The 18,068-nt window shown below is 33.3% G+C and overlaps 2 protein-coding genes across 2 annotated transcripts; both read right to left on the bottom strand.

The window, feature by feature from the left end:
* Positions 1-4,567: 4,567 nt before the first annotated feature.
* LOC131632589 (2-oxoisovalerate dehydrogenase subunit alpha 1, mitochondrial-like) lies at positions 4,568-8,458 on the bottom strand. Its single transcript, XM_058903327.1, has 9 exons — positions 8,133-8,458; positions 6,410-6,547; positions 6,113-6,295; positions 5,864-6,021; positions 5,654-5,753; positions 5,451-5,562; positions 5,217-5,356; positions 4,947-5,132; positions 4,568-4,819 (listed from the first exon to the last, which is right to left on the bottom strand). The coding sequence occupies exons 1-9, from the start codon at positions 8,334-8,336 to the stop codon at positions 4,652-4,654; spliced, it is 1,389 nt and encodes a 462-aa protein (XP_058759310.1). The 5' UTR covers positions 8,337-8,458; the 3' UTR covers positions 4,568-4,651.
* Positions 8,459-12,028: 3,570 nt separating this feature from the next.
* LOC131632590 (pentatricopeptide repeat-containing protein At1g43980, mitochondrial-like) lies at positions 12,029-15,084 on the bottom strand. Its single transcript, XM_058903329.1, has one exon. The coding sequence runs from the start codon at positions 14,857-14,859 to the stop codon at positions 12,970-12,972; it is 1,890 nt and encodes a 629-aa protein (XP_058759312.1). The 5' UTR covers positions 14,860-15,084; the 3' UTR covers positions 12,029-12,969.
* Positions 15,085-18,068: the final 2,984 nt, after the last annotated feature.

The raw sequence follows: 18,068 nt of genomic DNA, 5'->3' as shown, positions 1-18,068 counted from the left end.
GACAGTGTAAAGATATTTTACACTGTCAGTACATCACCCCTTTTTTCTTTGAGTAAGAGTTAAAAAGTAGTGCGCTGACAGTGCTCAAAGAGTTAAAAGGTAGTGCACTGACACTGTAAAATAATTTTACACTGTCATCCAATAGAAAATCATAAATGTGCCATGTCATTGAATTGCATTGTGTTAGTAGGCCTCAATCAAGTTTGTCTATAATAGGCGTGAAGCGAAAAACCTAAGTAATTAGGCTCAATTTATGTTATTTAATGCGTTCATAGAGGTTGGTTATTACTGTGTCAGTTAATTCCTCCTACTCTTGCATACAACGGTTATCATATTCTGTCAAATTCGTATCAGGGCCAGTGCATGGTACTTACGAGATTAAAGATGGACGCAATATTGGAATTCCTTCCAGCGATTTAATGGGCATCTAGTAAAGGTTTTCAAGAATTGCAATAGAGTATGGAATTCGAGAAAATTATTTCCCAACGGTGTATTTATGAACTAGAAGAAACTGATTGTGGCCTAACATTTGCTACCCCCGACAGCAACCGTTCCACTTGGGCGAATAACCAGTAAAGCTTCTCGGCTGAAAACCCCTACTACTATAGTTAGGTGCCAGAAGAAAGGTAGAGAAAACTGTTCATCCTTATTTTTGACGGAGAGGATGTGTATGGATTAGGGGTGTTCATGGTTCATGAACTGCATTGAACCAAACCATATTTATGGTTCGGTTCAGTTTGCAATAACCACTTCCATAAAAATCCAATTAACTGTTAAAATGGTTTCAGTTCAATTTAAAACTAGTTTAGAACCGGTTTATATTTATAAACTAGTTTATAATGAGTTTGTAATGTTAAACCAATTTTATATTTTAAACTTTTTTTAAAACTTATTTTTTTAATTTTATAAAGATTTTAAATTTTTTATATTAAAAATTAATATTTTCAGAATATTTATTTATTAAAAATAAATATTTTTTTTCAAAATTTTTCTTATTTACAAAAAAAAAAATCAGAATTTTTTTCAATGCGGGTAAGTATATACCGCCTATGCCATTTATCATTTGAGTTAGCTTTGTGTGTGACTGTGTGTGTTACGCTGCTATTTTCCAATTATATGTATATAACTGATGAAGTAGATAGTAAAATGTTAAATATTTCTCTAAATATAAAACTGAATGTTTCGTATAGTAATAAAAGCTGGAACCGATAGAAAACTGAATGTTTCGTAAAATAATAAAAGCTGGAACCGTTTTACGAATTTAAAAAAGTGATTTTAACTTTATATTTGTGAAAATGATTTTTAAGAGTAATTAATAAAAATTAGTAGAAACTATATCAAACTCATTTCTTATTAAAGCAGTTTATATAAAAAACTAATTAATATAATTAAAGCAGTTTATAAAAGGAAATTGATTCTGAACCGGTTTTAAATTGAATTTGAACTGTTTAAATTAAGTAGTTCAGTTCATTAACCATTTAAATGGTTCAGTTTTTTAACGGTGCAATGCAATTCAATTCAAGTATACAATTCAGTTACCCATATTTTTGAACACCCCTAGTATGGATGGGTCAATCAGGTTGAGCGCTAGAGTTGAAAGACATTTTGGAAGAAGAAAAAAATGCAGGCTGTCCTGGAAGGAAAGGTGCTTTCATGGTCTCCGTGGTGGGAATTTGCTTCTCCAAATCTTACTTGGTCTGGTGTTAAGGCAGTGCTTCTAAAGCCTTTTCAACCAATGAATAGCACCTACGAACTCTTGACGAGTTTTAGAGAAAACATTACCGCTGAAGAATTTCGGACTGAATTTGGATTATCTGCAGGACCACTTTAAGTGTCGAGCCTAGATATTTGAAAATGTTATTAATTCATTCTTACAAAAATGGTTTTGTAAGGTGAGGAGTGTCACTCTATATAAACTCTTTCAATGCTCTATCTCCAATCAATGTGAGACTTTAGGATCTTTCCAATATGCTTGCAAGGTGGAAGCGGAGGATGGCTGAAAAATTTCTTATAGAGGACTTTGTGAGATTGTCTGTTTGCATCTGTAGGATCTTGCCATTCAATAAAACTTTTATATCTTTTGATCTTGGAGGAATTGATATAATTCTAAGAATGGATTGTTTAGCTTAGTTAGATGAAATTCATGCAAGTTTTTTGGTGAACTAACTCTCCAAATTCCAATAAAAGATGGCTATCATGTGTTATGTGGAGATTCTCTTGGAACAAAATTGGTTTGTATTATATTTCAATTTTAATATTAATAAAGTATTTAAAAAACAATTGGGTATACTAAAATATGTTCAAGTGTGCAGGACCATTGACTAAAATTTATGATATAAACTTAGTACTGACATTAAAATGAACATTAAAGAGAAGCTGAAAGATCCAGAATTTTGAAGGATCAGAACCTAAGAACCAAACTCTAAAGACTCAAACTTTAACAGAGGTCAACTTCTAAAGACTAAACTCTGAAGAAAGTCGACCTCTAAAGATCCAGACTCTGAAGGTTGAGAATCTGGGATCCAGACTTTGAAGACTCAGACTCTGAAGCAGGTCAACACAAGGATCAAGAAGACTTTGATAGGTCACTATCAGACTCAGAGGTCATTTTGTCTTCTTCTGATCACGTGCAGATCCAAACAAAAATCTGCTCAAATAGTTGGGATGTAACGTATAATTTCTCCTGTAGCAAAGGAAATTTGAATGTATTTTCAACGACATTAACCATATCAAGAAACATTCCAACGTCTATGATCAAACTTCTCCAAGACTCACTTGTGCTAGCTCTTTTCTTCAACGACTCTTTTCTGCCTCTCTATTTAAAGACCTGAAGACTTGAAGAAAGATGTCTAATCCTTGACAATAAAAAGATTTGTTACTCCATCAAATCAAAAGCACAAGGTTAACTTAAAATTTATTAACATTTGTATATCTTAGAAATTTATAAGTCTTAAGAGTCATTTTGAGTTCTATTTTGTTTACACCTCTGGTTGTATATCAAGTGTAATATTCAAATAATTATTTATCTGATTAGGATAGATTATTAGAAGTCTCTTGCTTGTGGGCTTGAGCATCTGAAGTCTCTTGCTTGTGTTTTAGAGTATTAGAAGTCTCTTACTTGTGTGTTTGAGCATTGAAAATTTCTTGCTTGTGTGTTTGAGAAATTGTAATCAGTAGTGGTTATAGTGAAATCCCTTGGAAGTGTAAGGGGATTGGTCTACTCTCGTTTTGTGGGAGGAACCAGGATAAAATTGCTTGTGTCTCTCTTTCTTTCACTCTCTACCTCTGAACTTGTTTTTATCCGCTGCAAACACTTGACTTTGTATCAGATTCTAGACCTTGTATCAGATTCAAAAAATGCACTTTTGGCCAATCTCAACTTGATTATTTAGACCATATCATTTCAGCTCAAGGTGTGGCAGCCGACCCTCAAAAGATCGAAGTGATGCTTACTTGACCAACACCTAAAGCTCTGAAGTACCTAAGAGGTTTCATGGATTTAAGTGGGAATTATTGCCACTTTCTGAAGAATTATGTAAAGTTAGCAAGGCCTCTAACTCAATTTCTCAATAAAAATAATTTTTATTGGGTTGAGGAGACGCGTAGTGCATTTTCTATTTTAAAGACAACAATGACCGAATTGTCGGTGCTCACAGTTTTGAATTTCAGTTTTCCATTTGTGATAGAAGCATATGCTTGTAACATAGGTTTAGGTGTTATTTTGATGCAGGGTGTTCGATTTGTCCTTTGACATCCATACACGGACAAAAGCGTGGCTGAAATGTTACTCCAAGTGATTGTATGTTTACATGGGTTCCCAACAACAGTAGTATCTAACATAGACAAGGTCTTCCTCAGTAGGTTTTGAACTGAAGTTTTCCAATTGGCTGATACAAAATTGAAGTTTAGCACTGCTTATCATCCTCTAACAGATGGCCAAATAGAAATAGTTAACAGGTGTCGTGACATATCTCCTCTGTCTCAGGTACTAAACCGAAACTATGGTCCAAATGGTTTGGGCGGACAAACCTAAATGGTTTAGAATAAAGATGACAATTATTGGATATTGGATTGTTGTTAATTGTGGTTTGGTCAAGGGAGAGACTATGCTCTATAATTCCTAGAAGTTAGCTATTATTGTGTTAGTTATTTTCTTGAATTGGAAGTTACAAATTATTGTTGTGTCAATAACAGTTTCCATTGAATAAAGATATTCTCAATGTAACCGCTCTTGCATACGGTTACCATATTCTGTCATATCCAATCATGTGGACATAAGAGCAATAGAAGCTTTTGAGCAATATTTTATGCATCTTCACATACCTGAATTAATTTTGAAGTCACAATCCTAATGAGATTATTAGATTAAAATATATGAGATAGATAACATAATGCAACCAACCTTATCAGCTTCTTCATGAATGGAAACCTTATCTTCATTCAATAATGGTGATGGTCCCATAACCAAATTGATCTAATCATCCCATAACAGCATGTGAATTTTCTATTGGTTTGTGAACTTATCTCTCTTTCTAGTTTTTCAAAATAAAATAATATCAGAAAAATATGCGATGCAACACCCAACTTTATTTTACATTTTGGCATTCAAATTCACAGTACAGATGGTTATTTGAGTTGCCAATAAATATATCTACAAAGGAACATCAGAAGGGTAATCTTTGGGATGCTTCTCAATGGTTTGTCTAAGTTCTCTTTCTTGCTCTTCAAGGTTTGATGAAAGTTGGTCATAGACATCAGTAAACATGTCCTCAAGTGGAGGCTTTTGTGCTTTCTCTGCCACTTGAATTGCATGCATTAACTGTAATATCAAAACTCAAAACATGTTATGCCCAAAGAAAAAAAAAACTCAAAACATGTTACTGCATCATACCAAAAAAATATATGGACTAAATAAGTTTCAATAACTAAAAACAAATTGAACTCACTTGTTTCCTAACACTGCTTCTAAGCTCCAATTCATCCTTTTCACTCGACCAACCATTCTTTTCGACCCATCTTTTGAATCTGTTCACTGGATTCCTTTCCATCTTCCAGTATTCGATTTCACCAGTTGATCGGTACTTAGTTGAGTCGTCAGATGTAGAATGGTGCCCTACTCTATAAGTAAGAGCCTGAACATCATTCATTCAGCTTTAGATTGATAATGATCAACTCATCTTGGCATGAAATGACATAAGTAGATCAATCATATGTACCTCAATTAAAACTGGTCTTTGTTCTTTGATAGCAATTTCGCGTGCAGTATGAACTGCGCTATAAACAGCAAGAGCATCATTTCCATCTACTCTGATACTCCATATCCCATAAGCTTGACCTTTCACCACAATACCATCACCTAACCAAACAGCAAAGTTAATCATATAGATTTGAGAATTTTATAGAGCTTGTTTGAATAAACAGCTTAAGTAGAAAGAATTTGTATAGAGTACTTCGAAATTGTTCTTCGACAGGGGTACTAATGGCCCATCCGTTGTTACGACATATGAAAACAACTGGTGCCTCCATCACTGCTGCAAAGTTCATAGCAGCATGAAAATCTCCCTACAATATTTCAAATATCAGCTAGAAGGATGCGTTATTCTATAATTACGTTCTTAAGAGAGATTGTTGGCCCATATTCATCATTACTAACCTCACTAGTACTTCCATCTCCACAAAAAGTTACTGCACAAGCACTTTTTCCGTCCATTTTAAGAGAATAAGCAGCGCCTACAGCTTGAGGAAGTTGTGTTCTGAATTTCTTGCCAAACAACATGGATTTATTCAGAATAAATGTCACAACAGAAATTAACAATTACAGTTATTTTAACATGTTTATTACAGTATGGTATATATGTCTTACGCAATAGGCGATGAAACTGTGAAGTAATTGTGTTTGTTAGAGCCGTAGTGTATTGGCATTTGTCTTCCTTTACCAAAATCATTTGTGTTTCCATAGCATTGGTGAGCAAATTGTTGCAGAGTGAAACCACGCCATAACAGAACTCCAGGCTCCCGGTACTAGCAATCACAATGTGAGCCAAGAATAAAAAGGGAGTTGAATTTGAAAAGAAGCATGAAAGAATTTCAATGCCTTGGGGAAGAAGCAAACCTGAGGCAAGATAACATCATGAGAAGAAAGTGCAGCTGCTGATGCAATGTTAACAGCTTCTTCTCCTGATGTAGTGAGGTAGAAGGAAATTCTTCCTTGCCTCTGCAGCTCATAGAATATGCTATCCATTGTTTGGAGAGTGACCATCTCAGAATGCATTCTCACAGCCAATTCTTTGCTAACCTGTTGAAATATGGTCCATAAGCTTGTTAGACAAAATTCTAAGAAGCTCCGATACATTTTATAACACGACACTGATACTGATACAGAGATATGATATGATATGATATGACATACCTGAACATGATTGGTGTGGTTCATGAGCTCGCCATCGTCGTTAAGGACACGATAGCAAGGAACCCTTATGTGAGAAGTATCAGAAATGAACCTCATTTCAGAAGTGAATCCAACTTTCCCTCCAGGAAAATCAAGCATCTGTACACAGTGAGACAAGGCATAGTGAATTCAAACCCAACATATTTTTAGAACCTAATTTTGTTGATCTCATTCACATATTTTCATCAAGACTATTTTAGAAACTAAAGGTGTTTATTTAAAATAATAATAATAATAAATAGAATTATTTTACAAACTGTGAAAAATTAAAATTTCAATTAAATTTTGATAACAAAGTTTGTGACTTTTGAAAGAAAGAAAACATATTTAATTATAAAATATTTGTTACAAAAAGAAGGTGGTGTTTGATTAGGTATGGGAGTCCTATCTAGAGAAGAATTATTGAATTGAATATATAATATAATACAATGAAGAATGATGCGTTGTAAAGGATTAAAACAAATGTATTCTAACACTAAAAAAGATTAGAACAAATCCTATACGTAAAGTCAAAATCTAGAAAGTCCAAAAAAAGGGTTTAGAAGTACTGTACTCAAAACTTATCATATATAAAAATATTAAACACCCCCACGTGATTTTATTTAATATTAGTACCTTATAGTATGTCAGTATTAACATTAGTACCTTATAGCATGTCAGTAAATTATTAATTTAATATTAGTACCTTATAGTATGTCGGTAAAAATAAAAATGTTAGACAATTTATATCAAATAAAAGAAATAGAATAATTCCCATGTACTTGTGCATGTAAATTAAATTATTAAAAAATATTTGTGTTGACTCCATATACATCATGACAGAAAAAAAAATAAAGAAAATAATTTGATAGATATAATAAGTGTGTGTAGTACGAAAAGAGAGAGGAAAATAAAATAAAATGTTTAATAAATGATTAAATGATAAAATATTGTGGTCCCTAGACATAATAACTGCTTAGTTATATTTTTCTTAACATGGACGTGATGATATTTTACGTGCGTCCAAAATATAACACCTGTTCTTCATTTTGTTTTTCTCTTTTCTCTCTCTAATATATAGTACTACTAATAGTACTAATCTCAATTTATCTCCCCTTTGTTAAAAATAACTAAGAGAAGGTGTGATATTAAGAGATATATTAAGAATAAAAATAGATTTAAAAATTAAGATAAAACTAACATGTGCTCCAAATGCACATGTTAATAAATCTAAATATAAAAAATTTATATTAAAAATTATAAAAAACACATTAATTATTAACTTTTAAGGAAAATAATACACAATTTCTAAGAAAAAATTTTAACATGTGCCCTTCATTACCCAAAAAATTATAATTTGGTATAAATGTGAATTATAGTTATTTTTGTTTAAAAATAAATGTTATACTTATTTCATTACTGGACATGCACTTGTTATTGTTTCACTTCCTTTTTAACCGCTTAGATAGACCAAATTTAGCTTTAAATAATTATTAATGTTTGTAATTTTTTTTTGGTAAGCTTTTACCGAAAACGGCCTCGGTAAAATGTATCAAAAATCATTAATCTCGATATTGTTATTATAATAAAAAATAAATTGTGATTAATTATCGTAACACTTGTACTGATTAAAATTATGAAAGTTTTTATGCAACTGCAATGGTTATTTAAAACCTTTGAAAGAATGAAAACATAGTAGTTGTACCTGATCATCATGGTGAGTGACATGAGGCTGCAAATCCTCCAATTGTGGCTGAGCTTCTGTAGATTCATAACGCTCTGATGATGGAAGAAATGGGTGAGAAGAAGATGGTAATCGTGATCGTGATCCTATTCCTAACAAGGGTAGCTTATTTTGAAGATGTTGAAGTAATATGGTACTAGAGTTTCTAAATAACAAGGTTGCCATGAGTATATGATTGAATTGAACAATGAAGAGGCTAGCTATCTTTCTAATAAGGGAAATCAATGATAATGATAATGACGATGACGATGATACACGTGATGGAAGTGGGATGAGAAAATGACAAAGTGTACTACTGAGTTGGCACCAAAGACGTGGAGGTGTGTCGTGAGTTTATAGAAAACCTTTTCACTATCTAACTTTTCTATCTATTACTAAAAATTAGATATAATATTATTTAATTTTAATATATTAAAATATTTATTAAATAATATAATTTTTTGGTTTTTTACATCATTTTATATTATAAATAATTTTATCCGACTTTTTAAATTTGGTAGATAGAAATTCACATTCTAAAATTCATAATTATCATTGCATGTCATGCAATGCCATGCCATGGGTGGGGCCACGTCAGACCCACTTATTGTTGTTATCTTTACTTTCAAAAACTTTGGGGGAGGAGTCCTCAGATAGCGTCAGTGTGTCGTATTATCAGGTGGGGTAGCTCTTTTTCACCTACCACTTATTATCAACTTATGTACTGTAACACTGTTTTTATTCAAGGATTAACATGAGCCATTCTTGCTTTTACTTCTGTCACCAATGCCATGTACTAAGGACTTAGTGTATAGGTTCAAAATGTTGCAAGTATTAATTAGTAAATAGATTACTTGAATGGATATTAATTGTTGTCTTTGATACTTTAGTGAGTAAGTCAACATACATGAAAATATTCCATATTGAAAGTTTAACTTACTTTTATATACTATTTATATAGAATTACACTTTTGAACTCATTTAGACCATCTCCAATGGTGCAATTTACATTTGAGTTTTTTATGGAACCCACTAAGCCACATCATGTTAAAAGAATTTATTTAATTTTAACTTTAATAAAAAATTGATATGGATCCCACAACTTTACCTCATAACTTGATTTGATTGGGTACTACAATTTTTAGTTGTTGCATTGCAATGCAACTCTATTATGACATGACAAATTTTTTAAATATTTAATTATTAAATTAATGGTACAGATGGAAAACTCAATAGAAAAAACTATCATTGGAGATGGTCTTAGGAACGAAAGAGTAGAGTGTCACATGAGTAAGGTACTCATAAAATTTATGACAATTGTGACCTTCACACTTATACTGTGGGCGTGACGCATTAGTGGCGACTTACATTGAACACTTGAGCACTTAGACACAACATGTTGGCTAGTGGCGGCAAACCACCACAAGTGGCATTGTTCATTCCTTTAGTTCGTTATTTTTTATTTCAAATAGTTATAATATTTAGTAAAGAGATGAAATACTTAATGGAAAGAGTTGCAATATTTAGTAGAAAAGTGTTTTATCAAGGGACGCAACTTTGTGAACTACACTGTTTAGTCTGCAAATAGACTATTTTTTTAATTAAAAAAATACATTTAATTTGAAATCTGATCTTTATTGCTAAATTCTAAATTTTTTTCTTCCTTACGTTCGAGTTTTCATCTGTCTCGTTCAAACTTGAAATAGGCTAAAAAAATCCTAAGTATTCATGCGTGTAAACTCTAAGAATTTAGAGAGAACTTGAAATACTATTAAGAAAGTGCTCATATGCACAATTCTAGCTTTGAACCATTTAATTTAAAATCAATAGTTAACAATCTAATAGTATCTCAAATAGTGGCAACTGAGACTTTTGTTTCAAGTATCAAAGTGATGAACCAAGACCTTGTGAAGTTAGACCATTTCGAATAGACAAACTTCATTCACTGGAAAAACAATATGATCTTCTTTCTGACTGCCTAAAAGATCTTATATGTCTTGGATCCTCAATTGACACTGATTTCAAAACTGCAAGAAATGATTTCGAGGTGCTCAAAGAGGAACGTGAGAAACGAAAGGAGGATGAACTATTGTGCCATGGACATATTTTGAACGCACTATCCGACCGTCTCTACGATCTCTACACAGACAACCAACCGGCAAGGGAAATTTGGAAGGCACTCGAGTCCAAATTACTTGTTGAGGAGGAATGTACTTAAAATTTCTAATTCCAAAGTATTTGGATTTTAAAATGTTGGATTCTAAGCCTATAATTGCACAAGTGCATGAGTTACAAGTTCTTGTAAATAAATTAAGGATTGTGAAGATCGATATTCTTTAAGCTTTTCAAGTTTGTGCAATTATTGCGAAATTGCCATATTCTTGGAAAAACTATAACAAAAAGTTACTTCATAATTTTCAGGATTTCTCACTAGATCAAATCCAGAAACATCTTCGAAACAAAGAGGAATTGGAAGATGGAGAAAAAATTTAGGCTATTGGATATTCAAAGGTCAATGCGCTGAGCGTAAAAGGCAAGAAGAAACCAGTAAATAGAACTATCTTGGTCCAAAGAAGGATCAAAATAAGTTCAAGAATTATGGCAGATCAAAGGGCTGCAAAGACGAATATTATATGTGTTGGAAACACGACCATTATGCTCCCAAAATGAGGCAAATGTTGTTCAAGCCGGTGATAACATAATTTCTAATGTGAGCAAAATTATGGAGATCAAAAGCAAGGTACAAAGAATAATACTTGTGCTACTGTCCATGTTTCCTACGATAAAATGACATTCAAAACCTATTTTGAAATCACTAATGGACAAGAGATTCAAATGAGAAATAACGGATGTTCGATGGTCGTTGAAATGGGAACCATGGAAATTAACTTCACTTTTGGGAATAAAATTATTCCTATCAATATACTTCATGTTCTCGACATGAATATGGACTTTGTTAGTGGAGATCTTTTGAGAAAACCAAATATTAAATCTCTGTATGAATCGGTCAAGTTAATCTTGACACATAATGGTGTATTTGGGGTGAAAGGGTTATTTCACTGAAGGTGTGGTTAAGCTTTGTACTATTGAGAACATTATTAAAAAAAAATCGATTTCCACTTATATGATTGAATTCGTTTATTTATGGCATATTAGATTATCTCTTGTTGGTATTAGCACTAAGAATAGATTAATTAAATCTTGTTTAACGTCATGTGATGTAAATAATTTTGAAAAATGTGGTAAATTGAAAAAATAATTAAGAAACATTTTCCTAGTGTAGAAAGAAATACCAACTTGCTTGCTTTTATATATTCGAATTTATGAGAGTTTAATGGTTTGTTAACCCATGAAGAAAATAAGTTTTTCATTACTTTTACTGACAATTATAAAACATTCTGCAATTTTTTACCAAAAAGTATTTACACCATACACACAAGCATACCCCGTTCCGCCAAGTACTATTGGGCTTTGTGCACATATAAATAGTAGATGGCCTGAAGATAACTCGAATCGATTGACTTTAATACCATTTTAAAAGTTAGTTTAATTCATCCTTACAAAACTAATTTGTAGGGTAATGATTGTCTCTCACTTATAAAGACATGTTCATGTCATATATTATATTGTCCGATGTTCAGCAAAGAAACAAAAGATGAGTGAAGAAAATCATTAAAATTACAAACAACTCAATTTGGATTGAAATCATCACAAAAATTGAAAATAAGCTTCTAAAAAAAATAGAAATACAACCTGTTGACTAAACGCGACATGTAGGGAATGATGATCCAAAAACAATACCATAGTAAGACGCAATTAAACTAAGATGAGTAAAATTATAATTAGCAATTTCAGTCCAGAAATAATGCCATGTAAATGAAGTGCTTCTATTGTAAATCTTGTGATTTTGTATGCAGTCTTAAAAACACAACTAAATGTTATCATGATACTATAGAAAGAAAATAATCGCTTGTCAGAACCTTCGCAACCTCTCAAGATAAAATCAAATTACAATAATCATGCTGACAACAATTAAGAGAAAGCAAATGTGTCGATTACAAAAAAATGGATAACTTGAACAGACCAACACAATGAACAGAAGTAACACAAATTGCAAGCAACATTTGAAACCAGAGGATACTATCAAGAGATCAAAGATACAACTAGGATTTCAGTCAGGCTTGTGACTGCTATGGGTCAGCTGATGGTGCCCCTTGGACATCCAGCAACCAAACTGAGAAAACAAATCTAGGCCATAGCCTTCATGGAGGCAGAACCCAAACTAGGATTTCGGAACCATGCTCTTATACCAACTTGAATGTGAATATTTCTCATCATATTGAGAAAGTAGAAACCACTATTTATGTACATGAGAGATATAATCTAAATAGGAATGTGATCCTATCATAATTCTATAATATACTAACAAATCATATTACAATAAATATAAATACCTCAACAACTATACAAAAACTTCCTTGCAGTACTAATATAAGAAAGTTGATGCCCCCGAATGATTAGTCCAATTGTTCAACTTGGGGCTTCGAAAAACCATTATGAAGGAGGTTCAGAGTATGATGATATAGGCTACTAACATTTCCTCATTTCCCTAACAAGTTATGTACTAATGTTTGCTTATGAAAAATTATGTTATCTTTACTTTGTATCTGCTTCATTATAAATTTCATCCTGTTTCCAGCATTAATAATCCAAGCCCGTAACTCCGATTATATGATTCCCAGAATTCAGAATCAAAGTTTATAAATTGTAACCCACTTCAATTCAAATATCCATATTCCCCTCCAACTTCATACAATTTCTAGACATTACAATTAGTCTCCATCTCCCATGCCAGTAAATTCAGTAGCATATAAATATCTTTGCCACCATAGTGTTGTAATTGGTTTGATCCAAAAGTATATACATGGTTTTTTATTCCCACCCAACTGTATCCAATGAGCTCTCTACTACCTCTATTTTCCATAGCCTTCCTCACTCGAACCGTGCTCTCCCAGCGGCCACGCATCTGATATACCTGAGCCAACACCAAGTACGGTAAGGATGTTTGTGGTGACCTCTCCATTATCTTTGTTGCAACTATTTCAGTAGCTTGCAAGTCTCCATATCTTGCATACGCAGAAATAATTGACCTCCAAATGTCAGGGGTAGCTTGACACGACATTTTTTCCACAATATCAATGGCTTCTTTGACTTTACCAGCTCTACATAACATCTCTACAACATATGAATAATGCTCTTCCTCTGGTTTTACTCCGAATTCCATCTCCATTAGAGAAAATATCTTAATTCCTTCATCAACCAAACTCCCATAGTTGCATGCTAGTAGAACTGCCGCAAATGTTATTCGATCAGGTGGTATTCCTTCTCTTATCAATTCATTGAAAAGGCCCATGGTCACAGACACTCTGCCATTGTAAGACAGTCCCATCATTATAGTGTTCCATGCTACCAAATCTTTTGCTTTTATTTTGTTGAAGATATTCAAGGCATCATCAATAAATCCAAATTTAGCATACATATCAACAAGTGAATTGGCAACAACTGCATCTGACTCGAAACCCAACTTATGAACCAAAGCATGGATTTGATTACCCAGTTCTACTGACAAGAAAATATAAACAGAACTCAGAAGAAAGCTAACTGTATATTCCGTTGGTCTGATATTCTTCCTCAAGGTCAGCACAAAGAGCTGAAGAGCATCTTCCCCAAAACCATGTCTAGCATAACAAGAAATCATGGAATTGCATAGAGCCGAATCCCATTGTTCTTGTTCTTTAAAGCACCGCACAGCATCCTCCAATCTGTTGCATTTGGAAAAGAGGTCAATAGCAGCACCAGACACAATGCTATTATAAACAAATCCCACCTTGAAACAAAAGGCAAAAACTTGCTTACCCTTTTCCAAATCTCGCAAGCTGGAACAGACACTCATCAACGTCGAACACGTAAACTGATCAGGTAACATCTCAGCAGCTCTCATGCAACAGAATTGCTCTACAGCAAGCTCCTGGCAACCAGCTCTATGACATGCCCATATCAAAGAGTTCCAAGATATAACATCAAGCTGCTTCATACTCAAAACCACAGCAAAAGAATAATCAACAAGACCAAACTTCCCATACATAGTAATCAACGAATTTCCAATCACCATATTCGACAAATCCATCCAACTCCTAATCATCCTACCGTGAACCTCCTTAGCATGACAAGGACTTGACACGACCGATGTCAAAATTGAGAAAGTGAACACACTCGGTCTCACACCAATATCTTGCATCTCAACAAAAAGCTCCAAGGCATGACTAGAAAACCCACAAGAAGCACAACCCGAAATCATAGTGTTCCAACTAACAACATCTCTAACAGGCATTTCATCAAACATGTGGCAGGCCTTGCCAAGTTGACCACTTTTGAACAACCCTTTTAAGCAAATGTTCCAGGAAGTGGAGTTCTTATAAGAAATATCCTCAAACACCTTCAAGGCATCATCAATATGGCCAAATTCGGTATAAAGATCGATACAGCGGTTACCCAAATATGTATAGGTATTAAGACCCAATTTGAGGAAGTGAGCATGGACAGTTTTGAGAAAGTTAGAGGATTTATGAGATAAAGAGTGGTGTAGGAGAGTAGAACAGTAAGAAAGTGAGGAGTGAAGAGACTGTGTTTGCTTGAAAAATGGGTACATGCAAATGATGGGTACATATAGACAGGGCACATAGGCAGAGTTGGTAAAAGCGGTGTCTTATGTGTTTCCTTGAATCTCCATTTGAATGTGTAGTATTCCGAAACTGGGGTTGGAGTTGAAGTGGCCAGTGGGGTTGCAAAGTTTGGTTCCTCGAGCTTTTTCTTAGCTCCCGCCCGGAATCTTCAACTAGTACTTTTTTTTTTTTTTTGGTTAGTTTTACTAGATACTATACTACATACTTTTTAAAATTTGAAATCTAGTTTGTTCTCTCATCAAAACTTAAAAAAAAAAAAAATAGTAAACATGTTTCTGGTTCCTCTAAATATCTCAAATTTTGTTTTTAGTTTCTCAAAAAAAAAGTTTTTAAGGAATAATCCTCTTAATATTTTTTGTCCCTCATGTCAACATTCGTTAACAGAAGATGGCGTGACAAGATGCTGACATGTCATGCCACATGTCTAAATTCAACATCATATTTGAATCCATAAAATTTGGTAGTTAATTGACAGCTAAAGTCGTAACTAATCTGTAGCAAATTTATTGTAGGAATTTTGAAAAATAAAGGCTATTCATGTTGATGCAGAGGACTTATTTGTAAAATTTAATTGAGGTTTCTCTACTCAGCATTAATGGAGGTTTGACAACTGAAATTTTGGCGTTCAGATTACAGATGTCTTAAAAGATGTCGAGACAACGTTTTTCAAACACACACAATGACAAGGTATAAAATAATGCAGTGCAGAAACTTTAAAGAACACAAGTAATTGTTCACCTAGTTCGGTATCAACAATACCTACTCTGGGGGCTACCGAGCCATGGATAAGTCCACTGTGATAGTATCAATTCAAAGTGTTATGCAAACAATCTCTGGTTCACACGTAAACAACCTCTGATTTACTGACTCCTCACTTAATCACTATTTGTGCTATACTTTTACCTAAGACTCACCTAGGTACGAGGCTCTCCTCAATCCGCCTCAATCACAACCGTGATTAACAATTATAAATATTAGAAGACACACTTCTAAAACACAGTCGTCCAATGCTTAAAAGCTTATGAATAAACACAGGACTTACAACTCGTTGGAAACACCAAATTCTTCTATCGATGTGATATTAGAGTGGCTCACAATAGACAAAACTACACAAACCCTAACACAAATTACAATGTAAGTTAACACAAAATAATAGGTTTGATGCTTTCTATTTATATCAATCTTTTGAACTGGATTTGGGCTTCATCACTGCAGGGCACTCTAGAAAATCTTCCACAATCTTCTCCATGAAGATAGGGCTTCAAATATTAGATTCCTAAATATTCTCCATATTTAGGAACTAATCAAATATCTTGAAAACAGAGACAATCTTTTATCCCTTAAATCAAGCGCCACATAGGATTCCATAATATTTGAAAATATATTGCACTTGTACATCAACTAACTTCAATAGATCCAACTGTACCATAACAGACGTGATGTCGAAAGAAACCTGCATAGGACATCTTTCTTGACATCTTTTTCAGTTGAAGTGATACATTTTGTTCAACATGTTCCCATAAGTTAGTTTTACCAAACATAATACCAACCACAATACCGAGAATTGACAATCTCTCCTTTGGGCTTATTTTGGCTAAAACAACTTAACAATCTAGTGTCTGAAAATAAATCATACACACGAACAATTCTCAGCCCTGTAGAGAATACACAATAGCAGTTCCACAATCAGAGATGCAGTAGAAGAAACAAACATGCAACACATGTTAGTTGTCCATTAGAATCTGCACACAGTTGTTGAGAGATGCACTTTTCCAACAAATCAGTATGATGTCAAAACAATGTGTTTGACATCTCCCCCTCAACAGCAGCAACACACCAGAGAGAAAAAAATTTCTCCTCCTCAGTCAGTGGTTAGTGTAAGAGCACACACAATATTACTCCCCTTTTTTTAGTTATAATAGGACAGAGCAAGGTTTATAAGTAACCAACAAAGATAAACCATACACACACTACAACATTTTGACTCGCAGAAAAACCGTTGCAAAATATGAGAAAACCGTTTCCTTTTTCTATTAGAATGTTTTCGGACCGTCCATTTTGAGGCGTTGCTTTATCCTTTCGCAACGGTTATTAAACTCAATGGCAACGCCTCTTACAGAACCTTTGCTTTAGTTTGTCTTAGAGAACGCTTTCTAATACCAATGGGATTAAAACCGTTCCCTTTCTGATACTTTTTGGAACGGCTGTTTCCGTTGATATAGCAACCGTTTGTAGTTGTTGTTTATTTGAAAGCGTTCTATTAGATCCATATAGCAACGAGTTTTATACTACAACAACACTTCAAAACCGTTGTAACAAATTATTTCTTTTTTTTTAAATATGAAATCATTTTTTTGTAAACCTGATAATAAATGTAATCACCATTCATAATTTTGTTTTATATAATAATAATACTCATATACAAATTTTAAAATGATCTTTCAATTTAAAAAAAAAAAACATAACTACACAACATAATTCATTACATAATCAATGTCGATCATGATTCACAGTCAACAAAACATCTTCAATATACATATCATATTGTCAATCATCATTCATAATCAAAATAACATCTTGACGACGTTTCTCCTCCATCTCTTATATCCTATCATTAAACTGTCTAACCTCAACAGCATGCTCTTTTTTGAGTTTTGCGATTTCTTCATTTCTTTTCAAGAGAGTTAGTATTGTGGTTCTTTAATGGCAACACAATCTTCTAGATTTTTGTTTACCAAATACACTTTCCAAAACTTCTAAAGAAGATTGTCCATAATTTTCAATCAAGTCTTGGAGTTTTATCTAGCATACATAATATAGTAATGAAATGGAAAGAACAATACAGAACAATCAAAATACCGCAACCTTAAGTAATAAAAGAGCTTACTCTTAGATTAACTAAAATATTAAGGCATGATTAATTAATCAAAATACCATGAAGGATAAATCATATTTTTTTAGGCATGATTAATTATAGGGTTAATAGTAATTCACCCTTTAATGTTAGCGAATTTTGCTTTTCTCCCTCCCTACCTTTTGGCAACGGTTTTTTCAAAAAAACCATTGCCAAAACCTACCTTTGGCAACAGTGGGGGGTAAACCGAAACACGCTCATATTACAGGGGATAAATTACTATTAACCCTTAATTATAAGACTAACAGAAAAAATTTGTAG

This window comes from Vicia villosa, unplaced genomic scaffold (genome assembly GCF_029867415.1).
Source record: "Vicia villosa cultivar HV-30 ecotype Madison, WI unplaced genomic scaffold, Vvil1.0 ctg.000968F_1_1, whole genome shotgun sequence".
NCBI lineage: Eukaryota > Viridiplantae > Streptophyta > Magnoliopsida > Fabales > Fabaceae > Vicia > Vicia villosa.
The sequence above is the reverse complement of the archived record's forward strand: the minus strand, read 5'-3'. Positions and strand labels throughout refer to the sequence as shown.